This window comes from Lolium perenne, chromosome 1, assembly GCF_019359855.2.
Source record: "Lolium perenne isolate Kyuss_39 chromosome 1, Kyuss_2.0, whole genome shotgun sequence".
Taxonomy (NCBI): domain Eukaryota; kingdom Viridiplantae; phylum Streptophyta; class Magnoliopsida; order Poales; family Poaceae; genus Lolium; species Lolium perenne.
Window position 1 is genome coordinate 191114293 of NC_067244.2, and position 26762 is coordinate 191141054.

The 26762-nt window shown below is 44.2% G+C and overlaps 1 protein-coding gene across 1 annotated transcript; it reads left to right on the forward strand.

Moving 5' to 3' along the window:
• Positions 1-8507: 8507 nt before the first annotated feature.
• LOC127316753 (subtilisin-like protease) lies at positions 8508-11184 on the forward strand. Its single transcript, XM_051347224.1, has one exon. It carries the CDS (start codon positions 8710-8712, stop codon positions 10927-10929), a length of 2220 nt encoding a protein of 739 aa, XP_051203184.1. The 5' UTR covers positions 8508-8709; the 3' UTR covers positions 10930-11184.
• Positions 11185-26762: the final 15578 nt, after the last annotated feature.

The following is a 26762-nucleotide window of genomic DNA, read 5'->3' on the forward strand; positions in this document are numbered from 1 at the left end:
CGTGCAGGAGGAATAGAACTACTTTAATAACATTGCTAGAGTAGCACATAGATAAATTGTGATACAAACATATTGCAATCATAAAGAGATATAAATAAGCACCTCACTATGCCATTCATCAGTGAATAAGTATTCTGTGAAATATAGCCTAAGAGACCCACACGGTGCACACACTGTCACCTTTACACACGTGGGACAAGGAGTCTCCGGAGATCACATAAGTAAAACTCACTTGACTAGCATAATGACATCTCGATTACAAGCATCATCATATGAATCTCAATCATGTAAGGCAGCTCATGAGATTATTGTATTGAAGCACATAGGAGAGAGATGAACCACATAGCTACCGGTACAGCCCCGAGCCTCGATGGAGAACTACTCCCTCCTCATGGGAGCAGCAGCGGTGATGAAGATGGCGGTGGAGATGGCAGCGGTGTCGATGGAGAAGCCTTCCGGGGGCACTTCCCCGTTCGGCAGCGTGCGGAACGAGACTCTGTCCCCGGATCTTGGCCTCGCGATGGCGGCGGCTCTGGAAGGTTTCTGTGGTTTTCATCGAACGTATCAGGTTTTCGATCCAGGGGCATTATATAGGCAAAGAGGCGGCGCAGGAGGGCTTCTGGGGGGCCCACACTATAGGGGGGCGCGGCCCCCCCTGGCCGCGCCGGGGTGTGGTTTGGTGGCCCTGTCCCCCTTCTCTGGCGGTTCTCGTGTGTTCTGGATGCTTCCGGTGAAAATAGGAACTTGGGCATTGATTTCGTCCGATTCCGAGAATATTTCGTTACTAGGATTTCTGAAACCAAAAACAGCAGAAAACAGGAACTGGCACTTCGGCATCTTGTTAATAGGTTAGTTCCAGAAAATGCACGAATATGACATAAAGTGTGCATAAAACATGTAGATAACATCAATAATGTGGCATGGAACATAAGAAATTATCGATACGTCAGAGACGTATCAGCCGGCGCCATTATCCGCAGGCGTCGTCCCTGTCCTCCTCCCCCGCTCCATTCCCATCCTCTGTCCCGTCCCAGGAGTTCCTCTGCGAGCTCGCGGCCGTCCGGGAAACTCGAGCCCGTCCCCGTCCGTCGAGGCGCCGCCGTCCCTGTCCTCCTCCAGCTCGGGCTGTCCCCATCCTCCTCAAGATCGCCGCCATCCCAGGAGGTCCACGCCTAGCTCGCGCCCGTCCTCGTCCCGGAAGCTGGTCCCCGTCCCGCAGCCAGCGCCCGCCCTCGCCGCCGGCACCCGCCCTCGCCGTCGGCGCCCGCCCCCGCAGCCAGCGCCCGCCCCCGCCGCCGGCGCCCGCCCTCGCATGCTGCTCCGATCTCCGACACCTGCTGCAGCACCCTCCGATCCCCTGTCTTTTTTTTATTGTCATGAGATGTACATGTTTATGGCAAATCTGTGAGCTGATGCCATGTTTAGTGCTCAAATATTTCAGTTGATGTCATGTTTAGTGCTCAAATCTTTCAGTTGATGTCATGCGATTTAATTTTCCTCTCCTGTACTGTATATGGTTGCTGCCAGTTTCAGTTCTGTATGTTGTTCTGGGCTGCCAATTTTCCTAATGCATGACGATGAAGATGATAGGATTTGACAATCCTATTCGTATATATTTTATTTTAGTTGTGAGGGAACTAAGATTTGATATGGAGTAATGAACTGCCGTGAATCAAGGCAGTACTTCTGTCATCGTTTACTTCAAGCAATCTATGGCAATACTTTTGATAAAAATCCTTTTATGCGCTTTTTTCAGTATAGCATATTTTAGAGCTTGGAGCCTGCCATTTTAAAGAAACCTCGGTGATTAACAATTGACCGATAAATTCCTAAACTAAAGTTGATCACTATGTAATAAAATTGAAGCAATTTGGTTATTAAACATGGTCATTATGTAATAAAATGCTATAAATAGCAAATTTTTGGATTATAACCTACTTTCATAATTTTGTTTAAAATATTGGACTAAGATTTAACCAAAATTATGCTGATACAAAATTGTTTTAGCCAAAAAAAATGTGAACTCAGCTAAACATCATAATTCAACATTTATACAACATTTTAAGCACTTAGGGACATTTTCGACATTTCACTCCTAAAATCAACAGCAGCAGCTACAAAAAGTTGTCATGCCAAACATCAAATCTCTACTTCCAACAGCTGCTTCTCACAGCTGCTTTTTCATAGCCCAACAACTACAGTTGCTTTTCAAAAGCTGCAGCCCAAACAAACAGACCCCTAAACTCACAAATCCCAGTATGGCTAGAGTAGCCACACCTAAACTCACAAAACTGTACTAATAACCAGACGCGGTCTAACTTTGATGATTTGCTAATGACATTTCGGTTAAGTGCGTCAAATGTTAATTATGCCCCTGCAGTGCAATGTGCCATTGTAGCTAGTTTATGTGATAATTTGCTTTAGGACAAATAGCATTTGGAGTATAATAGATTACAATCCGTATCCTACTATTGTTGTAGGCATCGGGAGAATATAATTAGTTAGCATTATTAAGTCTTCACCTTTAATTTGATTTAATGAAGTTAAGAAAAAGCGGACAAAATAGCATGGAATAAACTTGGTCGTTGGTAGAGAATAATCTTCTTGTTAGTCAATTAGAGGAAATGAGACACTTTATCGATGACTAGGTGATGAGAAATGTAGGACACCGGTTTGTATCTTTATACATGTGTAATGATTCGATTCTTCTTATTACGGTATCATGTGAGATTTTTCACTAGCTCGAAAGCAGAAGGAAATAGATTTGCGATAGCCAAATTGTAGTTGGATGGTAGAGAAGTGGTTGTATCCTAAGCCTACCATGATATGGATGACGAACCACAAAGTTTGATGCTCACTAAGATGGAATATATTCTTGGATGCCAATCCTAACTTAGCTCCATATTCTTTCAGTGTGAGATGATGTTTTTTTGTCAAAAATGTGGTGTTTGTACTGGTGTGTGAAACTTAAAGCTCCATGACACATTAGTATGCCTTATGACTTATGAGTGGTTGTGGTAATGGTGTGTGCACGTCTACATTTGAAAATATGTATCATGATGAGTTGGATGTCATAAGAAGATAACTATTTTTGACCATTGTCTGCTCTAGAGGTTTATTCTAAGAAGAAACGGAAAAAAATGTATTTTGGTTTCTTGTTTTTTTTTAAAAAATGTGGATAGCTAGATTTTGAGTTTTGTAGGTTTTTGATCCGACGTACCACCATCGCAATTTTAAAACTATTAGTATGATGAAAGGGTGGGAATACATGTTGTACCAAATCTGCCGTGTGACTCCACTTGATACCGCAATATCCATGGAGTTCCACAATGACTACTCTATTTTCTGAACAACAATGAGCGCCGAGGGCGGCATTTTGATTTCAGCTCCGTGTCCGATATCTCAGTTGACATGTCCTACCCGCAGCTGCTTTGGCCAGAGCCTAGTTATATCTGAGAGACAAATTATCTGCTGAGTTGATTCCTCACTCTGGCAAAGCACTTTCCACGCGCCACGCATGTACCGTCGATCTCAATCTAGGTGCGGGCCGAGAGAAAGCGTACGTAGACAGACCTTGAGACAGAGACCCCTCGTCGCTTCGTCCCCCTGTGCGCGTTGTGGTCTCGACTCTTGACTTGACTTGACTCGCCGTTTAAAAAGCCGACGATTCCCGTCAAAGGCAAAATTGCGCTGCGTTTTGCTCCCCGGTTAGCCGGACTACCGGCGGCAGCGGACTGGCGCCGTGCGATTTATCTCCCAATCCTGGGTCTCAATCTAGCAGGGTGTGCTTGCTGTGCAGCCACGCAGTAGGAAGTAGGAACCCGGAACACTAGTGGAGTAAATCACAAGTTTGTCACCGTGCCACTCTGCGTGTTCATCTCACACGCAGCCACGTAGTGACGGTCGAAGAGGATTCTTTCACTAGGGCGATCAAACGGTTTGTACCACCTATGACCGTGAGAAGCGTCCCTTTCCCAGACCAGCCTAAAAACACATGTTGTAAGGGCATCTTCAGCGGGGCGCATTTCGGACGCCCAAATGAAGGTGTGGGTCGTCTTAAATAGTCAAAATCGACCGCGCGTCCGTTTGTGTCGGGGTGGCTCCAGCGGCACGATGCGTACTTTTTTTCCATTCATAAAAGTCATAATTTACATCAATAAAAACTCTAAAAATGCTATAAAGGCGTGGTAAAACTAGGTACTACCTACAGGTCGTCGTCGCTGACGTGTTCGATGAACTCCGGCGTCGGCCATGGAAACTGGTACGCCAGCGGTGGAGGAGGAAGGGCAGGCTGCGGCAACTGCGGCCAGACCATCGCCTGCGCATGAGGCTGTGGTGAAGGTAGCCACGGATCCCAGGCCGGAGCAGCAGCTGGCGCGCCGTCGTTGGAACGCGTCGGCGTGGCTGGAGGAGTCGCCGGCCTCCCCTGCGCGAGCGCCGACTCGCGGTGCTGGATTGCGAGCTCATCCCACAAATCGAGCTCGTTGAGCTCGCCGAGCTTGCTATTGGCCAGTGCCATGGCAATGGCCTCGTCCTCGGTAATGTCCGGTGGTTGGGTCTTCGGATAACCACGCCATCCCGCCGTCGTCGTGGTCGTAGTCTGCGCGCTCCGCCTGCTCGTGCTCGTCCTCGTCCTCCTGGTCGTTCTCCTCTTCTTCCGCGGCGATCTCGCAGTCGAAGTACTCGACGTCGCCGAGGTAGCCAGTGCGGCGGCGCGCGTCAAACTCCCACGCCCCGAACGAGATACAGTTGTAGGAGTTAAGCGCGTACGCCGGATCTTCTCGGAGATCCGGCGGCAAGATCACTCGGCGGCGGTGCACCTCGTCCCGATGCTCTCGGCCCTCGCGCTACACAGGGGGACCTGCACACGCCTGGAGTTGAGGTACCAGCCTCCTCCAGGCAGGTTTGCGTCCGGCCATGACACCGGCCGGTTTTCCTCCGAAAGGCGGCGTGTGAGCTCGATGCGGACGTACCGCCCGACCCGTGGCTTCTTGCCGGACCGCGAGCCGCTAGCCTCGTGGTCGTTCTTGGTCTTGTGGAACCGCCAACATTTCTTCCCCATGGCATCGGTCGGGTGGATAGGGTGGACTCTTGCAATGGGTGTGGTCGGAGAAATGGGCGCCGTCACCGTTCCTTTAAGAGGATCGGACGCCATCTCGCCTTCAATATCCTGCCACTGCGACACCGCCCAGTAGCGCACGCTCGCGGAAGCCGAAACGCGCCATTAACGCGGCCCTAGAAAGCTGCAGCGCGTCGCCCGTAAGTAATGCCGCAGAAGACGAAGCATCTATGCCCCTGCCAGGCGAGCCTGTGCGAGAACCGGGTGGACGACCGCCGCGTCCACGCAGCGTCCGCAGAGACGCAAACCTAACACATTTTTGGGCTATGTTTACGTCGGTACGGACGGTCTGGTCACTATGCACCAATTCTTGAGCCCTGACGTATTTTCGGCCCTGACGGCATCGGGCTGCACCAATTGCCTCTTTGGCCATTGGATAGAGAAGGATGGCCTGCTATCAAATACTCCATATAAAAAGCACCTTGTTGTTAATTAAAATCAGTTGCGCTGCAGCTTGCTTGGATTTGACTACTTTGCATACAAAACTAAGTTTCATCGAGTTATCCCTCAAAAAAATTACCGAGTTATATACATAGAAGTCATCCCCTTTATGGTACAAAGGGCTCTTGCTAGAGGAAAGCAACAAGAAACAATTTAGAAAACCATAGGCCTAAAAAAGAGAGAAAAGAAAATAGAGCTACTAGATTATCTAAATCTCCGAATCCAATTCTTGAGCCCTGAATAAAACTTCCTAGAAGCCTTACGAACAAGAAGAACCAGCTCTTCCTTGAATCTTTTCGTGCATCTATTGAGTTTGGGGGTGCTGTTCTTGAAAATAAAATCATTCCTGGTCGTCCCATGCAGTCATCATAATCAGTTCCATGAAGAAAGGCACTTTCAATTCATTTTTAGGCTAGCAATGATACTCTAAATGTCATTCTGATGAGGAGGTCTCCAATAGGGATAGAGATATTGCCAATACAACTTAGCAAAGGGGCAATGGAAAAATAAATGATTTCTCCCTTTTAAAACAGGTTTCATCCGAGATAAAACTTAGATGATTTTTCTGAAATTTATCAAAATCAAAACGCAATAGAACTACACAAAAATTACAGAACAACCCGTCACTCAAAGAAAATGGACTGCAGATCAATAATGAGAAAGTACACAAGAGCTGATTTTAAAAGTGGAAGCACACAAAAGCTCACCGAACCCGACTACCCGAGCGCGCGTTGATTTATATAAAACAGAAGGTTGTGTTGCAAATACTCCCTCTGTTTCATTCTATAGTGCCTACAGTTTTTTAGCACGGAAATTAGCACAAGAGTGTTCTTGACAGAAGACCCCCTAGATTAACGATTTGAGATTAGAGTAAAATGAGAGAAATCGGTAACTTCCTAAATTAACTTAACAAATCCCACAAATCTCTCCGGTTAACTCTCCATATATGTGCAGCCAGGTTATATTTAGGAAATAAAAATATTGCTTCCTAAATCTAAGAAATCGTTGGGGTCATATATTAGGAATCTCAATTAATTGTTTCCTTTTTGTATGGATTTTTCCATGCATGTCGTGCGTGAGCTGACCGGTAGAGGGGGTAATTGAAAAAGAGTTAAGCTACAACCTTATATTCTGAAACAAATACCAAAAATCTATAGACATTATAGAAAGGAACGGTGGGAGTATGTTTCAGCCCCATCTTGTGTTTGCGTGTCGCCCGTTGGTTTTTGATCCAGTGGTCTAGAAATGGCTGGCGCAGCTGGTGTAAACCTGGTTGGTGCAGGGGATATGTTCTCCCGTGAACGTATGGTGTACTCCAGTCGATTGAATATTCCTGCTGCACTCCATTGGATAGAAAATGTAGGTACATGATGGTGCTTGAATGCCCCCTCCTTTCCAATTTGCAAAAATCACCTCCTTGAAGTACAGCTGCAACATCGTTTTCAATTAGTTCAAGTTGTACGACCTCCAGTTTAGAATAGAAAGAACAGGGAGGGGCTAGGTGATTCGAGGCTCCGACATCGGACCGCGGACCTCGACCTCTGTTGTGTACCGACATCGAGGGAACAAGGGAGGGGGGGGGGGGGGGGGTGGGGTTTGCAATTTTGCTCCAATGTCCAAGATCCAGTCTCACCCCATCCCTCCACCCCGCCATTCTCCACGCTCAAGCTCGTTACTCGTCGGCACCGGAGTAGAGAACCTCCTGTCTTAAGTTATGCATTGGATGTTACTACCGTGTGTTAAGTTAATTGTGTGAATTTGATTTGGACATTGTATTGGTTCCGAAATTCCGATCCGTTTTCCTTATGCTGCTATTGTAAGACAATGTGGATAGTTATATTTTTGGAAGAAATTTGACCTTTCTAAAATCACTGAATAAATAATCTAGTTATTGGGTATATGTGGATATCTCTGCCTAAAATAACTAAATAAACTCTCTGTAGACGAATTAACTTCAGAAATGGACGATGTGTTCTACGGAGATTATCCACATTATCAGGGTGCAAGAATCTCCATCTACATTCTACAGGTATGTGCGACTAGCGTTTAGGGCAAGATCTACTTCAGACTGAAACCACTGAAGGAATGACAAATGCATGAGCAAGGTGGGGCACCAGTTAGTTTGTTTACTGACACTAACATGTCTTGCTCACTTTGACCGCTCAAATTCATTCCATTCGTAGTGGAATAACAGGATATCGATATTGTCAGAGAAGTGCAAAACAGACAACACAATAATCAGGATGGTGATCAGGATAGCGATATTGTCACCCGTTGGTTTTTGATCCAATGGTCTAGAAATGGATGGTGCAGCCGGTGCACAAACCTGGTTCGTGCAGGGGATATGCTCTCCCGTGACATGAGAATGACCAAATTGCCCATGAACATTAGGAACTCCCAATTCCAGCCGCATTTTTCCCTTCCGAATTTCTCGTTCCTCCTCGCCATTGTCGCCATTGTCACGGCCATGGCCGGGAAAGAGATCTCCAAAATCCTTCTCCTACACTGCTCCACTGTAAATCTTTGACTCTGCTCCGGTCAGCCGCAACCGCTCCCATGTTAATGTGGTTGACTGGTGGTCCGCGGCGAGCGCAGGCGGTGCGCTGCAGACTGGGCGGAGTTGAGCGCCGAGGGCGGCGGAGCGGGAGCGCGCGGGCGGGCGGGAGACGCGGAGCGGCGGGCCGGCCCGAGGTTGCGGCAGGAGGCGCCGCCGAGGGGCCTGGCGCGAGCTGCGCGGGGTCTTGATGTCGTCCGGCGAGTCAATGCAGGTACTGCCTCTATCCCCTTTGCTAATTGTAAGGCGCCGATGCTGGCCCGGAGGGACCTAGGTCGCCGGCGCCGGCGACGCTCTTGGCTGCGCGGGTCCAGCTATGGCCCGCTCCGCTGGACGACTGTCCGACACGTCGCTGTGCAGCCGTACGCTCGGCCCCAGCGCCTTCCGCCCTGAGCCCTTCCTTTCTCTCCACGAGCGCGCACTGTACCAGGCGAAATCACGCCTCGACCGCTCCACACTCGACACGCACCGCGTCCCTTTCTCCCCATCCGAGGCCGAGCATCAGACCATCGCCATCTTCTTCTTCTCTCCGGTCACCTGTGTATCTTCTCTTCCAGCCAAACGATCCAGCAACGAGTTAGCAACGCAAGGGACAATGCCCTCCTTTGCCCATCTCCTCCTTCTCACCCTCACCCTCACTCTCACCTTCCTCCATCGTCCCACACCTGCACTATGCGTTGCTGAACACCCACATGCCACTGCCACACAGCCGCAGACATTCATCCTGGTTCTCAACTCGCCTGCCGAGGCTGGCACCAGCGAGGACGACCACCGGTGGTGGCATGAGACTTTCATGCCATCCCCTCTCGCTGGCTCCGACGAGCCGCGGCTCCTCCACACCTACACCGAGGTCTTCACCGGCTTCGCTGCCAGGCTGACGGATGCCGAGCTCGACATGGTGTCCAAGAAGCCCGGGTTCCTGCGTGCCTTCCCGGACCAGATCTGGCACCCTGCCACCACGCACACGCCGGAGTTTCTGGGGCTGAAGAGAGGCAGTGGCTTGTGGAGGGACGCCAGCTACGGCAAGGGCGTGATCATCGGGGTTTTGGACACGGGCATCTACGCGCAGCACCCTTCCTTTGATGATGCTGGCATCCCGCCGCCGCCGTCAAAGTGGAAGGGTTCATGCCACGGCGCTGCTCGGTGCAACAACAAGCTCATCGGTGCCAAGTTCATCAACAGGTATGCGAATGACTCTAGCGATGACACTGGGCATGGGACGCATACCTCGTCCACCGCTGCTGGCAACTTTGTCAGTGGTGCCTCGGCCCATGGCCTCGGCAGCGGCACAGCGGCCGGGATTGCTCCAGATGCACACCTGGCCATGTACAGAGTGTGCACAATTCATGGATGTGCAGTCGCAGACATAGTAGCCGGGATAGAGGAAGCTGTAAAGGACGGGGTCGATATCCTATCGCTGTCCCTTGGCCCCTTTTACAATGTAAACTTCAGCGGAGACCCGGTCGCCATTGGCGCATTCAGTGCAGTAGCCAAGGGCATTGTTGTCGTGGCTGCAGCTGGGAACAATGGACCCAAGTCATTTGTTGCCAACTCTGCACCATGGTTGCTCACAGTCGCAGCTGGCTCAGTGGACCGTAGCTTTGAGACTGTTGTGCAGCTGGGCAACGGGGATCACGTAAATGGGGAGGCTTTCAACCAGATATCCAACTCAAGCGCCAAGCTGTTTCCTCTTTATTGGAACAAACACTGCAAGTCATTATTGGCTGCAAGAAATGTGTCTGGCAAAATTGTCATTTGCCATGACACAGGATCAATGAATAACACAGGATCAATAAACAACACCGACATCAGTGCCATCATGAGTGCCGGGGCGGCTGGCATAGTGCTCATCAACAGGAAAGATGCCGGCTTCAGCACGCTCCTTGAGGACTATGGTAATGTTGTTCAAGTGACTGTGTCTGATGGCATGAAGATCACAGAGTACGTGAAGACAACAATCAAAGCCTCTGCCGCAGTCATCTACAAAAACACAGTTCTGGGCGTCCGTCCATCCCCAATGGTTGCAGCATTCTCATCGCGTGGTCCTAGTAGGTTCAGCCCCGGCGTTCTCAAGCCGGATGTATTAGCACCTGGCCTCAATATCATTGCTGCATGGCCACCACTCACCCTGTTTGGTTCTGGGCCATTCAACATTCGATCAGGGACGTCGATGTCAACTCCGCATGTCAGTGGCATCGCTGCGCTTGTTAAGTGCTCCCATCCTGAGTGGTCCGCTGCTGCGATCAAGTCGGCCATCCTGACAACATCCGACATTACCGACAGCACTGGTGACCCGATCTTGGATGAGCAGCATCAGAGGGCAACAGCATATGCGATGGGTGCTGGCCATGTGAATCCTACAAGAGCTACTGATCCGGGTCTAGTTTATGACATTGGCATTACTGAATATGCCGGCTATATATGTGCTCTCCTTGGTGATCAAGCCTTGGCAGTCATTGTGCGTAACCCGAGGTTGTCCTGCAAAATGCTTCCTAAGATACCAGAATCGCAGCTTAACTACCCAACCATAACGGTGCCCCTCAGGACAAGGCCATTCACATTGAACCGGACTGTGACAAATGTGGGTTCAGCCAACTCAGTGTACACACTGAAGATAGAGGTTCCTGAGAGTCTTATAGTGTCTGTCTACCCAGAGACATTGGTCTTTTCCAAGGCTGGACAGAAGATATCGTATACCATAACGGTGAGCAGCCATGGCAATGCCGGGGAAAAGATCATGGAGGGAAGTTTGAGCTGGGTGTCTGGGCACTATGTTGTGCGAAGTCCCATAGTTGCCGTTGCTGGTCTGCTGTAATCCGGAAGAATATGTGTGCCATGAGATGTTGGACCATCACCTATGTATACTCCTTCCTTTAGTTATGGTCTAGAGCAATGATTGTCTTAAGTCTTTTAACTAGTAGGGTTTCCATGCCTGTAAAATAATTGAAGTTTGGACGTGGAGCTTCCGTTGATCTGTCGTAGAACTGACCACACATAAACTGCGAGTATGTGATGTGGTCTGCATCCTCTGCAATTCCGGTACTTCGAAAATATGAATGATTTGCTATCAGATCATTTGGTCCATCAGGTTTGCTTACATCTGTCTGGAAACATGCAACGCTATGCTGTTTGGATACTGAACTGTGTGTTTGAAACTTATGGTATTATGCTTCATATTATTTAGGATTCATCCTTGTGGACATGTTCTTAGCTGCAACTATTCAAATTACACTTGTCACTGAAGTGACCACAGTTATCTGATAGTAATAGTTTCCATTTTGGTCTATCCTGTTTCTAAAAGTGAGTTGATAATGAATCTACACTAGCATCGATTCATTGCCACTCTATCTATACATAATTTCCCCCAAATATTCTTGACCTGGGAAAGGAAGACACGTATCTACATATGTAGGAAGTTAAGCACAGTGATTTTAAAGTTTTCCTTCAAAATCAATAATTCCAGACGGGTCCATAATCTCATGAATTCATACTAGAGCTGAACTACTCATGATTACGGAAAAAAAACTTTCAAAGAAAACAATAAGCACAGTTAAGTACAGAAAATCATTCTGCAAAATATACCCGACAATGTTTTCCACCCAAGGGAATATTTGTAAATTTCAATGACGTATTTGAATTCTTGAAAGTGTTGAAAGATTTGATGGTTGAGGATATTTGGTACCGCTTCGAGTTAACTGAACTTAACTGAACATGTTCTAACTCTGAATAATGACAGAACTGGGCCTGACTCATGGGAGTGAGGGGCCAATACAGCGGTTTCTAGATGACGTGCCTTCCCCCTGTCTGCAAATTCTGGTCGGGGCTCGACCATGCCGTTTAGACGTTAGCGGGGAGGAAGGGCGCGGAAGAGTCACCGCGCTTGGATTTACCAATGGTCTCTGCAATCGGAAGTTATTTGTAAATACAATTCTTTTGATGTCAATCGCTTGTTGCTGTTTCTGAGAACATAGGAATTGTGATTTCATCCATCTTAGTTACTTCTGTTTATACATGCAAACTTGTATCGCTGCATATTTTATTTATTTCGTCATTTGAAAAATTAAGTTGTTACAATTAGTTCTGTGAGTTGTTGGATATTTTGGTGATCTAGGCTGCTCTCCTAGGTCAGATCTTTTTGGGTTGCTACAGTAGGACGGTGCTACAGTAGGCGGTGCTACAGTAGGCCGGTGCTACAGTAGGGCGGTGCTACAGTAAATGGCCACCTATCCTTATGTGGTGTCTTGATCGGAGACATCGATTTTGATCCAACGGTGCTGGTTCCCCTAGTGCATAGTGCTAAACATATATATAAAAGGGGTCAAATGACCCTAGAAGAGTGGTGAATACACGACTACTGCTCTCATACTCTCTCACTCAAACTAAGCCACCGATCAGGCTAGCACTAAAGCACTAGGAAGAACCTAGCACAAATTGCTCCATCCTGGTGTGAGCAATTAAACAAGAGGAGGCATGGCATCATCTTCAGACCAAGGTATTTCTGATCTTATTCTTTTGTGGCTCAAACTAGAGCTAGTTGATCCTGCTGGATTCAACAATGGTATCAGAGCATCTAGCTCTTAAGTTTGAGCCCTCTTATGTTAAGATTCATGCTTGATTTATCAAGCTAAGATCAAGATCAAGGGCATATGCACATACCCATGTGTTTATGTTGTCACCAAGTCAAGGCATATGCCCAAGTTGCTTCTGTGAAAGAATTTTATGCTTATGTTTAAAGGTTGCTTCCTGGTTATTAATCATGCCTTAAGTTTAAGCCCTGTTTTCTCAAACTCCAAGCCCTAACAGACTATGTGATACTCTAGGGTTTCAATTTGAGCTATTAACTAAAGGAATTAAAGCCCTTATGTTAAATTCCTATTTTTTTCCAGAAACCCTAGAAATTGTTTTTCCTCTTTTCCCCTCCTCAATTATGAACTTTTGGTTTCAGATTGATTAAGATTTAAGGGGAAATAAGTTAATTATGCATAAATCTTGATGTTTTTCCCCAATCCGGAACCCTAACATGATGAAAATTTCCCCTGTTTTGATGCACATGGTTTCGGTCAAGCATGAATTGAAGTGGGGATTGGTTGATTTGATGCCGTAATCAACCCTAAAGCAAAATCCCCAAAATTACCGAAACCCTAAATTATGAAATTCCCCATTTTTGGAGGAACCCTAACCCTAATTCAAAATTAAGAAGCGGACGATTACCTTATGGGCCTCGTCGTCGTCGCTGGCCACGGCGGCGTCGGAGCCATTCTCTAATGTTGGCAGGTGTGCTCGGGTTCAAACCCGAGCGGCCTCGCCGTCCGCCTGCCGGCCCGGCTCGTCTCTACGTGCGCTTGTCGCCGCTGGAGCTCGCGGCCGTCTTTGGAGAATGGTGAGGGAGGTCGCCGTCGCGGGGACGCCGCGCGCGCGCTTTGCCTCGCACGAGCGCCGCCGAGCCGTTCGACGGAGCGCGCGCGCTGTGGCCAAAGCTGCACGCAACTCCGGCGAGAGGGCCTGGGTGACGCCGAGTCTTCTTCCCCGTCGCGTGGTGCTCGCCGCCGCCGCCTCTTGGTCGCTCGGCGTCGCCATCGCTGTCGGGAGAGGAAAGGAGGAAGAAAGAAAGGGGGCTAGGGTTTTTTTTTCGCCGGGAGCCGGGCGACGGTGAGCTGGTTTTGTTCCAGCTGCGGTCGCTCCTGGCCGTCGGATCGCATCCGACGGTTCAGGTCGTCTAGGCGTGTTGCTAATGGGCTGTGGCCCAAGAGGGGATCAGGGGGAGCTAAGTGCTGGGCTGGGCCAATTTTGGCCCAATTCAGCAGGATTATTATGCAAATAAAAAAAAAAAAAGAAATTAGGGCTGAAATAAATATCCTTTCAGGGCTATTTTTCCTGCATAAATTTTATTATGAATATTATGTCTATTTTTTAGGCCACAATTTTAAATTGCCATGCTTAGATAATTTGCATGTTGTTATTATATTTATTATTTAGTTTATTTATGATTAATGAATTATGGTGATATTTATCACTATAATTATTATGTGATAATGCTTTAGCTGCAAAATAAAGTCTATGGATCCTCAAATAAAGTGTGGTTTTATGCCTTGTCATTCTGACCAAAGTTGTTTGACGGGCATTTTAACTGCAAAATTCTTTTATTGGTCTGTTTCACTTACAAAGTGATGTGAACCGGGTCGGTAAAAGAAAATAATGAATGAGGATCATTAATGTGTGGCTTCTATTTATCAATTTGGCCAAAGCTAATTGATGAATATTTGTCCACAAAATTTTGTTGTTCATTTTCATCTCTGGCCAAAGCTGATTTGAATTTGATCAATAAAATTTAATGATGATTATGATGATGCTTACTAAAGCATTTTGAATTTTTTCTTTTGCAGCAACTAATGTCTCTAATATTGCTGGAATGCTAAATGGCATCGAACAGCTAAATGGCAGCAATTATGTCACGTGGAAGGAGAAGCTTGAGATCACTATGGCCTTACTCAATATTGATTATGCTCTCCTTAATGATCCTCCTGAGGTGCCTAAAGAAAATTATGAAAATTATGAAGCCCTCAAGAAGGAATATGACATTATTAAGGCTAAGTGGGATGACTCTAATCGCAAGTGCCTTATGATGATAAAGGGCTCTATTACACAGAGTATGAGGGGAGCCCTTCCTGATTGTGAGAACTGACAAAAGGGTACTTTGCAAAAATTGAGCATCAATTTAAAGGGTCTTCTAAAGTTTATGCAACAAGTCTTATCAGAAGGCTAATTGATGAAAAATATGATCCCACTGGAAGTCTTCGAGAGCATATTATGAAAAAGTGCAACATGGCCGCCAAACTAAAGTCAATGGAGATGGAAATCTCTAATGGTTTCCTCGTCCATTTTATTATGTCATCTTTGCCTCCCCAATTTGATCCATTTATGATCAACTATAATGCGATGGATGTTAAATGGGAGATTGATGAAATGATGGCGCGATGTGTGCAAGAAGAAGAAAGGCTTAAGGTGACGGAATTGATCATGTTAATCGGTTTGGTCATTCACAAAAGAAGAAGTATAGAAAATTTGTGAATGAATATGTAAAGCCCAAGCCTTATAAGTTCAAGGAAAAAGGCCAATCCTCAAAAGGTTCCACGACAAAAGAAGCCGGAAAAAGCGCCTAATGCTTTGAAGGAAATAATTCCAATGCTTGCCACTTTTGTGAAAAAGGTGGGCATAGGCGAAAGGATTGTTTTGGCTTCAAGAGATGGCTCAAAGAAAGAGGTACCGATACTATTCTTGTTGTTGAAGAATCCCTTTATGTTAATTATGCCACCAATACTTGGTGGATTGATTCGAGTGCAACAATTCATGTTGTAAATTCGTTGCAGGGATTCAATATGAGGAAGACCCTAAAAAGAGGGGAAAGAACAATTAGAGTTGCTAATGGTGTTGAAGCTTATGCCGAGGCGCTTGGAGACTTCACTCTTACACTTCATGGCGGTTTTAAGCTTGACTAAATAATGTTCTCTATGTACCCTCGATGAAACGGAATTTAGTTTAGTCTCATGTTTAGATGATGATAGTTATGAGTGTCATTTTGGGAATAAGCGTGTATAATTATGTATGACAATAATAATGTTGGCCTTGCTGTCGACACGACAAACTTTATGTAATTTCCCTTTGTGATGATATAAATAATGTGGGTTCTACCTCAAATATAAATGTCGGTACCAAACGCAAACGTAATGATAATGAGACTTCTTCGAAATTATGGCACTATCGTTTAGGCCATATATCGAGGGGGAGGATTGAGCGTCTCATTAAAGATCAAGTTCTTCCTTCTCTTGATTTTTCGGATGCGGATATTGATCATTGTATCGATTGCATCAAAGGAAAATATGCCAAGAAAATTAAGAAAGGTGCAAACCGAAGCACGGGAGTTTTGGAATTAATTCATACGGATATATGTGGTCCGTTTAATGTGAGATCGGTGGACGGTTATAATTCATTCATAACGTTCACTGATGATTTCTCCCGTTATGGATATATTTATCAAATCAAAGAAAAATCGAGAGGCATTAGACAAGTTCAAGATTTTCAAAGCTGAGGTTGAAAATCAATGTAATAAAAGAATTAAAGTTGTAAGATCTGATCGTGGTGGTGAATACTACGGCGGACATGCAACTTATGGTCAAATTCCTGGACCATTTGCAAAATTCTTACGGAAAATGGCATTGCCGCCCGATTACTCGGCAAAGGGTGAACCTCGGCAAAACGGGGTGGTGAAAGGAGAAACCGCACACTTATGGATATGGTGCGGAGTATGTTAAGCCACTCCACTTTACTGGTGAATTTATGGATGGAAGCCCTTAAAACAATGACACATATTCTTAACGGGGTTCCCGATAAATCGGTGCCCAAAACACCGTATGAATTATGGATGGGAAAAAGCCAACCCTGAATTATTTTCATGTATGGGGCTGTCTGTGAAGCAAGGATTTTTAATCCGGTTATGGGAAAATTAGACCCCAAGACAGTCGATTTGCCATTTTATTGGTTATCCCGACAAATCTAAAGCATATCGATTTTATTGTCCAAATCGGACAACGAAATTTGTTGAAACAAGACACGCCGTGTTCTTGGAAAGTGATATGATGAAGGGGAGCATGACTCCCGAGAGAAATAGTCTTGGAGGAAAAACAGGAATATGTCCCGATGCTCGTAATCCAAGAGCCAGTGTTTCCGGTACATACCGAAATTGCACCTCAAGTTTCGGCTCAGTGATGGTGCTCACATAAGCTGGACAACAAAAGGACCAAGAACGACAATTACGAGTGTATTCAAGAAGGCAACGTGCTGCTAATGCAACACCCGCCGATACACCGACTGTTCCGAGATATCACATCTAATGATGCTCTTATTGAAAATAATCGGCCAGTCTCAAACTGTTATTAATGTGCCGAATAATGAGCCTCTTAGAAGGTCACGGCGGGCTAGAAAGCACTGCTATTCACGATGATTATCTCACCTACATGAGTGAGGATACAAATGAGCCGGTGTTGGATAATGATCCCACCTCATTTAAGGAGGCTATGGAAAGTGAATATTCGTCTAAATGGCTCGTTGCTATGAAAGATGAAATGAAGTCCATGAGCACTAATGATGTATGGGACTTAGTAGAAATCCCTGAAGGAGCCAAAACAGGTTGGATGCAAATGGGTCTATAAGACCAAACGTGACTCCAAGGGTGATATCGAAAGGTTTAAAGCAAGGCTTGTGGCAAAAGGATTCACTCAAAGAGAAGGGATTGATTATAATGAAACCTTTTCACCCGTCTCTTCGAAGGATTCATTCGAATAATTATGGCACTCGTGGCTCATTATGATTTAGAGCTACATCGAGATGGATGTCAAAACGGCATTTCTAAATGGTGACTTACATGAAGATGTATACATGGCACAACTTAGGAAGGTTTTGTTATGGAAGAAAATAAACATTTAGGATGTCATACGAAGAAATCCATCTATGGTTTGAAACAAGCATCAAGAGAGTGGTATCTCAAATTTGATCAAGTCATAAAGAAATTTGGTTTTAAGGAAAATAAGAAGGACAATTGTGTTTATGTTAAGTTCGGGGGAGTAATTATATCTTCCTGATATTATATGTTGATGACATACTCTTGGCGGCGGTGATAAAAATATGTTGATAGAGACCAAGAGATTCCTGTCTTCAAAGTTCGATATGAAAGATCTCGGTGAAGCAACTTATGTTTTAGGAATTGAAATTCACCGGGATAGATCGAGAGGGATCTTGGGGCTATCTCGAGAGCATATATTGAAAAGTGCGAAAAAGTACAATATGTATAAGTGCTCGGCCTACTTTGCTCCTATTGTTAAGGGCGATAAATTTGGGACTTTCCAATGCCCAAGAAATAATTATGAATACTGCGCAGATGAAGTCAATTCCTTATGCCTCAATTGTTGGGAGTATTATGTATGCACAAGTGTGCACTCGCCACTGATTTAGCTTTTGTGACCGGGATGCTTGGCGGATATCGGTCCAATCCAGTGTCCGGATCAACTTTGGAAGGCTTTGCTAAAAAGGTCTTGCGTTATTTGCAAGGTACTAAAGGCCTCATGCTTACTTATGAGAAATCGATAACCTCGAAATAGTGGGTTATTCGGATGCTGATTTTGCGGGGTGTGTTGATACTAAGAAATCCACATCGAAGTTATATCTTCACCCTTGCAAAAGGAGCTATATCATGGAAAAGCTCGAAAATCAAGCTATTCTTGCATCGTCGACAATGCGGGCAGAATTTGTAGCATGTTATGAGGCAATAGGCGAGCGGTATGGTTGAAGAATTTTATCCAGGCACTAAGAGTGATTGACGGCATTTCCAGGCCTCTCACTCTATCTGCGATAATCAACCCGCGATGATCTATGCGAGTAACAACAAGTCAAGTGCGGTGGCAAATTTATTGACCTTAAGTATCTTGTTGTGAAAGATAGAATCCAGGATCAAACAATAGATATCAAGTACATTAGTACTAAATTTATGTTAGCGGATCCGCTCACGAAAGGCTTACCACCCAGCGTATTTAGAGAGCATGTTGCCGGCATGGGTTTGGTTGAAAGCTTTTAATCCTGGAGAAGTTGGAACTATTATGGCACCATCTCCCCAAAAGGGACTCATTTTGAGATCGGATGGGAACCATAGTCACTTGGTTTAGCAGTACTTAATTGACTGTTGTAACCTATTGTCTTGGTGTACCATTTTATCGAAAGATGAGTCTGTAATGTTTATGATGTTTATGTAAAGAATTATGTAAATTAAGTTAATATATGATGTGAATAAAGTTTATGGAGCTCATAAATTAAAGAGTTTCATTTTGATATGAAGTAATGTGCTATAGTCACTAGATTAAATGGTACCTAACAGACCATTATAATCTTTTCGTCTTAAGTGCATTATTTTGTTGAAAAATGAGCTTATAATGATCAGCCTTACGATCAAGGGGGAGAATGTTGGATATTTTGGTGATCTAGGCTGCTCTCCTAGGTCAGATCTTTTTGGGTTGCTACAGTAGGACGGTGCTACAGTAGGCGGTGCTACAGTAGGCCGGTGCTACAGTAGGGCGGTGCTACAGTAAATGGCCACCTATCCTTATGTGGTGTCTTGATCGGAGACATCGATTTTGATCCAACGGTGCTGGTTCCCCTAGTGCATAGTGCTAAACATATATATAAAAGGGGTCAAATGACCCTAGAAGAGTGGTGAATACACGACTACTGCTCTCATACTCTCTCACTCAAACTAAGCCACCGATCAGGCTAGCACTAAAGCACTAGGAAGAACCTAGCACAAATTGCTCCATCCTGGTGTGAGCAATTAAACAAGAGGAGGCATGGCATCATCTTCAGACCAAGGTATTTCTGATCTTATTCTTTTGTGGCTCAAACTAGAGCTAGTTGATCCTGCTGGATTCAACATGAGTTCCTTACAAGAGTGTCAAAATAAGGGGGAAATAATGAAATGATCTTTGGTTAATATTTAAAATTTTAATATGGAATTTTACTTTAAAAAGGTGATTTAAGGAAAATGCACACTTGTGCAGTCTTCAGCGATTCAGCTCAAGCCTGTCTCTAGTTCTGGATTGCTTCTCATTGACATGCCTTGACTATGGTTGTACTGAGAAAATGTTTCTACCTCTTAAGAAACCTAGATGCTCAAAGGGGAAAAATGGTTCCAAAATTTGAACCAAGAAAGAACATGTAAACTGTATATACATGGCCCCATGTGTAAGTCGTGCACATTTCTGTAGTAGCTAAAAATGTAGAAAATTTTCCGATTATTGACAACATTTTGGATTCAGATATACAAACCACAATCAGAAACTCAATAAATAATATTTTGTGATGAAAGGTTGCCATGTAAAAAATAACATTATTGTTATTTGTCCACACTACAACATGTCATATATACAAACCTTTTTTTTCCCTTTGGCAGCAATTTGCTTTTGCTCTTATACTGGTTCACCTTCATGGCAACTATGGATATAATTTTCCTTAACAGGTTTAAATCGAGTTTTTAGTATGTTTATGATAATAGATATACAAATATATGATCTAATCTCCGCACATGTTATATATATGATTCAACATAACACTTTCTGCTGTTGTTCTGGACAGTGTAATGGCCATGTTTTCAACTGCGGATTAAGTGCTGAAGCTAAATCCAATTATTGCACGTCAAGTTATGATCAAAGCAGGATCTTGTTGGTATAAATTTCCAAGATGTAGTTAGTAATGTCAATCATGCTGATCTTATGCATGGCCTAACTCCTAGGAGGCCTCTCCAAGAGTGATCTGTTTGAAAGGAAGTCTGGCACAACTCCTGGTCGCCCTTCAGCTAGCAAGAACATGGTTGTGTTCTGGGAGAACACATTGTATAACTACCTGCTTAATCCTTACAAGGTATGGTACTATGGTCACTGTCCAGTCTCCATGTCCTATTGTAGTTATTTTTTTCAGTTGGGATGAGCTTCTGCTTTGTGTTGTGCACCTGTTATCAGATATGTCTAAGCAGGGCATGCTGATTCTTGTAGCTGACTGTACTATTTATGCAATAATTTGCAATTTATTTTTCCTCTAAATACTATAAACGGTCTCAACTTTGTGCTTCCATCATACCATCTAGGTGTGTGCCTTTCAAGCAATAAAAGAAATGCTCCGAAGATAAAAATAAGGCTTGCCACAATTCTGTGTGATTCTCCCTGACAAAATACGATTTCCCACTCCATTGCACCTAACTAAGAAATAGTTTTCCCTGCTACCCTTATATGGTGATGATCACACGCTTTCCTGACCCAAGATGCTATTTACAAGATCCCAACAAGAAATCATCAGATATCCGTCTCATCTTTACAATTACTTTTTTAGTTAGTTGTGTAACTTCTGTGATTATGCAAAATGGAACTAAAATCGCTGTTATCTTTGAAGATATCAGACTACTGCTTTTTGGACTCTGACTCAGCAACTATGCATTTTCCCAATTTTTTTGTAACTATATTTAACATGCAATTTAACTATTTTGTTTCCTAACTATGACATATGAAGATACATTGGTCCACATTATGGCATGTCGTAGAAAAACCTTAGTTCATTTAGGGCCAGGCTTGTTTAGATACTGAGACATCTTCAATTGGTGCTCGTTGGCGACAGATAGTTATAATTTTGACTTACAAGGTGTAGACCAAGTTGTGAGTAAAATTATAATCCCTAGCCGTTTCCGCAATCACTAACCTTTGCAGATCCACCACACACAGAGATTTGCAAACTGCAGAGCTATTCCAAGTGGCAATTCAGACTAAAACTTGAGTATATAGCATTACACAGTCAAAACCAAGGATTGCGAGTCGACGAGTCGACGGGTCGTTCTGGGGCAGCGACTCAGAGACTAGTCAAGACTAGTCTCGACTCAGCAAGACTCATGTTTAACACTAAATTACTAATGTGTTTAATGTAGGATAGAATATAAGGCTAGGGATAGAGGAGTGGGGGAAAACCTGGGCAATTCCTTCCAATGGCCAAGGCCTTCCTCTTGTCCATGAACCAGCAGCCTACAGGTTGGGGACAGGGGAGTGGGGGAAAACCTGGGCAATTCCTTTTAATGGCCGTCAGGTTCTTGCAGAGGCGACGGCCAAGGGAGAGAACACCAAGATGTGTTTTGGCTTTTGGGTTTGAGCGGGGGAAACTGTCTCTCGATCTTGGTTTCACGGGGGAACACGGGGGAAAATGGGAATGGGAGGAAAGAATGGAAAAAATTATAACATGTGAGGTCATTTTTTAAGTCGACCGACTCACAAACCTGGACTAGTCGAGACTAGTCAAGACTAGTCGATCGACTCGATCGACTCATCAAATGAGTCGAGTCGACTGGCCGAGTCGACCTTGCAAATGCGACTCGGAGACTAGTAGTCTTTCGACTCGCAATCCATGGTCAAAACACAATAAATCTTAAAAATGGTTTTTATGTCACCCATATATATAGCATGATTCCAGTATGCTCAACAGTCAGCACCTTCACGACATGAAACTCAAAACAAAATAGGTTACCTTTGCTTGCCAGTACCATATCTTGTAATGTTCCTATAAACAAAACAAAAAAGAAATCGACATGGAAAACGAGGCTAGGATACTGTTTTCCACCAGTGACGAATTAGCCCCCTTTCTGGTACTGACAAGAGTATAAGCGAAACCATGACCAAAATTGCATTTATGACAATGATCATTGAACAGCAGTTGTAAACTACCAACTTATCTAACTCAAGAATGCTGAAAGCTCATCATTCCCTCTTCTCTTCTCCAAGTAATCATGCACTGCATTTTTCATCTCTTCATCCAACTCCCTGCTCATTGGTAACAATATTATTAACATCGGCAAGCAAAACAAAAAAACAGCATGTCTTTTTTTTCGATAAGGGGGATAAAACCCCAGCCTCTGCATCAATTGATGCATGCGGCCCTTTATTAACTTTATTAGGTCTCCAAAATAAATTTATTACAAATCATGGATCACACAAAGTCTCGACATGAACTAGCCATCTAAAAATGATAAAAAAGACGCGCCGCCACAAGATCTTCATGTGAGCCGCCTATCAGTATGCCAACCGCACCGGCTGTAGAAATCCCGTGCTACCGTCGCCAAGCGGTTGCACCCAATATCCATGTCCCGGCGCACATCCTCCGGCTGGAGATAAGACCACATATGGATCCAGTGGGTAACCATAGGAATAACCTGCAGAAAAGATGGGAAACTTTTTTTGTTAAAGACAAAATCATTACGGACATTCCAGATTGCCCAAAGCAAAGCGCAAACTCCAACTCTGATATGGCCTTTATCCTTCTTAGACACGCCATTTAACCAATTACCAAACAGATTATTCACATTCATAGGTGCTGGGATATTGAAAGTCAAGTAAATAATGCGCCAAAGAATCTTTGCAAAGGGGCAAGCGAAAAATAAATGTTGAATTGTCTCATCGTGATCACAAAAGCAACATTTAGAACACCCCTGCCAATTTCTTTTTTTGAGATTGTCTTTAGTTAGAATGACCTTTTTATGAAGAAACCACAAAAAAATTCTGATTTTAAGTGGAACTTTAATCTTCCAAATGTATTTTTTAAAATTCCCTACAGGATTATCAAGCAAATCGAGATACATCGATTTAACCGAGAACTGACCCGACGCCGTAAGATTCCAACGAAATACATCATTAGAAGCAGTAAGCTGCACTCCCATAAGACGAGTAACAAGGTGAACCCATCTGTCCCACCTATAGCCCGATAGCGCCCTCCTAAAACCTATGTTCAAAGGGGTCACACTCATCACTTGGGCGACCGAAACATTAGATCGATTAACAATACGATAAAGAGAGGGATATTGATCGCGAATGGGTCTATTCCCAAGCCAGACATCCTCCCAGAATCTCGTATTTTGTCCATTTCCTACTTCCATTGACCCGCGCGTGAAGAAGTCCTCTTTGACCTTCATTAAACCCTTCCAGAATGGAGAATCGGTTGGTCTCGCAGCAACTTGAGACAAAGTCTGATCCTTTAAATATTTATTTTGCAACAATTGTTGCCAAACACCTTGTTCATTAATAAGTTTGAAAAGCCACTTGCTAAGCAAACTCTTGTTCTTTAATTCGATGACCTCCACTCCCGGTCCCCCACGACTCTTGGGCCTACAAATAATATTCCATTTTGCCAGCCTATATTTTCTCTTGTGTCCATCACTTTGCCAAAAGAAACGTGATCGGAAAAGTCTAATCGTTTTCTAACCCCAACAGGAACCTCAAGAAAGGAAAGCATAAACATTGGCAAGCTTGTGAGTACAGAATTAATTAGAGTTAAACGATCACCATAGGAGAGCATCTTACCCGCCCAACAACCAAATTTTTTCTCAAATCGATCCTCCACGGGTTTCCACTCCCCAGGTGTCAGTTTTCTAAAATGTATTGGAATCCCCAAATATCTGAATGGCAGAGAACCAATGTCACACCCAAATAGAGTCTTATACTCTGTCTCCATATCTCTCGCCCTCCCAAAACAAAACAACTCACTCTTGTGAAAATTAATTTTGAGCCCTGACAATTGTTCAAAGATACATAGGACCATTTTCATATTCAACGCTTTGTCTAAATCATGCTCCATGAAAAGGATCGTGTCATCCGCATATTGTAAAATGGAGATACCCCCATCAACTAGATGAGGGATAAGCCCACTAACCTGGCCATCCTCCTTCGCTCTCTGAATCAAAATAGCAAGCATATCTGCAACTATATTGAAAAGAATAGGAGATAAAGGATCTCCCTGACGGAGCCCCTTCTTAGTCTGAAAATAATGACCTATGTCATCGTTTACTCTAATACCTACACTCCCTTTCTCGATATAGCGCTGCACCCACTGACACCACGTCGGATCAAAGCCTTTCATACGCATCGTCTGCTGTAAGAAAGCCCAATTAACTTTGTCATATGCCTTTTCAAAATCAATTTTAAAAAACACCCCATCCAACTTCTTCCTATGAAGCTCATGAATAGTCTCGTGAAGAATAACTACACCTTCTAAGATATGCCTCCCTGGCATGAAAGCAGTCTGTGTTGGTTGAACCACCTTTTCTGCGATACCCGTGACACGATTTGTTCCGACTTTTGTAAACACCTTGAAGCTAACATTAAGGAGGCAAATTGGCCGATACTGCTGAATTTGAGTTGCGTTTTCTTTTTTGGGTAGTAGAATAATAGTCCCAAAATTTAAATGGAATAGAGGTAGATTTCCATTTTGGAAGTCCAGAAACAGTGCCATGAGATCCTCTTTAACTAGATCCCAGAAATGTTGATAGAATTCAGCTGGAAAACCATCAGGACCGGGAGCTTTATTTTTTTCCATTTGAAAAATAGCCTCGTGTACCTCCTTTTTCAGAAAAAACGGCTGTCAAAATCCTATTCTCCTCCGGCGAAATCTGCGGTATATCCTGCGTCCTGGATTCCTCCATACTACAAGTATTCGTGACAGGAGGCCCAAATAACGTTTTGTAATATTCAGTGATGTAATTTTTAATATTCTCCTGCCCAATTACCGTCCCTTCATCTTGCTCAAGTTGGAAAATCTTTTTCCTTCTATGTTTCCCATTAGCTATAAGGTGAAAATATTTTGTATTCTCCCCCCCTAGTTGGACGTGTTTAACTTTTGCGCGTTGGGCCCATTTCGACTCCTCATCCCGACGCAATTTTGCAATAGCATCTTGAGCATGACGCAACTCCTTGCGTTCCTGCTCATCAAGAGGATTGTACTCAGCTTTACAGTCAAGGTTTTCAATAATGCTAAGAAGATTTTCTTTCTCTGCTTTATAAGTTCCACTAAGATTTTTTGCCCAACCCCGCAAAAACTGCCTGAGGTGCCTAATCTTATTTTGCCATACCTCCATGGGATTAGAACCAAACGTTATAGATAGCCACTCACGAGCCACCATATCCGCAAATCCATCATGCTTAAGCCAGGCCAATTCAAACGAAAAATGATATTTATTCCCCTTAAAAGCTTGTTCACCCGAGTCTAACAATAATGGAGTGTGGTCTGAACCTGATCTAGTGAGCGCTCGCACCGAGACCAAAGGAAATTTCTGTTCCCAAGAAACAGAAGCAAGAATTCTGTCCAACTTCTCATAAGTAGGTGTAGCACGGCGATTTGCCCAAGTAAACTGTCTACCCGAGAGAGCTATCTCTCGCAAATCTAAACTTTCGATGATTGCATTAAACATGAAGGGCCAACGCGCATTAAAGTTCTCATTATTTTTCTCTTCTTTTCGCCGAATAATATTGAAATCTCCCCCGACTAGAATCGGTAGAGGTTCATTTTCACAAACGCGGACAAGCTCGGCCAGAAACTCAGGTTTGTGCTCGTCTTGAGCAGCCCCATATACCGCCACAAGAGCCCAACTAAAGTGATCAATCTTAGATTTTACATAGAATTTGACGCATCTATCACCCGCCACAACTTGCTGTACAGATAACGATGCAGCATTTATCCCGACTAGAATACCTCCGGATCTCCCAATAGGAGGCAGACAGTACCACTGAAAGTCTTGCCCCCCGGAAATATTATTCAGAAAAGGAGCCGAGAAATTATCTCTCCCCGTCTCTAAAATAGCAAAGAAGTCAAGCTTATGCTCCATAATTGTCTCTCTCACAAAACGATGCTTTGCCGGATCTTTGAATCCGTCACTATTCCAAAAACTACCCTTCATTACAAAGAGAATTTAAACAGATGGCTTATATTTCTTACTCAATCGTACACTTCGACGCACTACCTTAGGCACTACCTTTTCTCTTCTTTTGTAAACTTTTAAAGTTTTTCCCTCCCGGGTAGGCTCTTTTCCATCTGTGACAAGCTGAACATCATCACCTAGATCCATCGAGATAGAAGAAGCATGGTCTAAAACCTCAGAATGCAATTGTTCATCTTCTTTATTACTCTCTGCTAAATTTTTTTTAATCATTATAAGGGTTCTGTTATAATCAACTTCTTTGATATTATTAATAGAATTAGAAATCTGAGAGGAAGAGGTCCCCATCGAAACCCCCAACTTACTCGCCCTTTGAA

Coding starts and splice junctions, on each gene's coding strand:
- LOC127316753 (XM_051347224.1), top strand. CDS start 8,710: ATGCCCTCCTTTGCCCATCTCCTCCTTCTCACCCTCACCCTCACTCTC.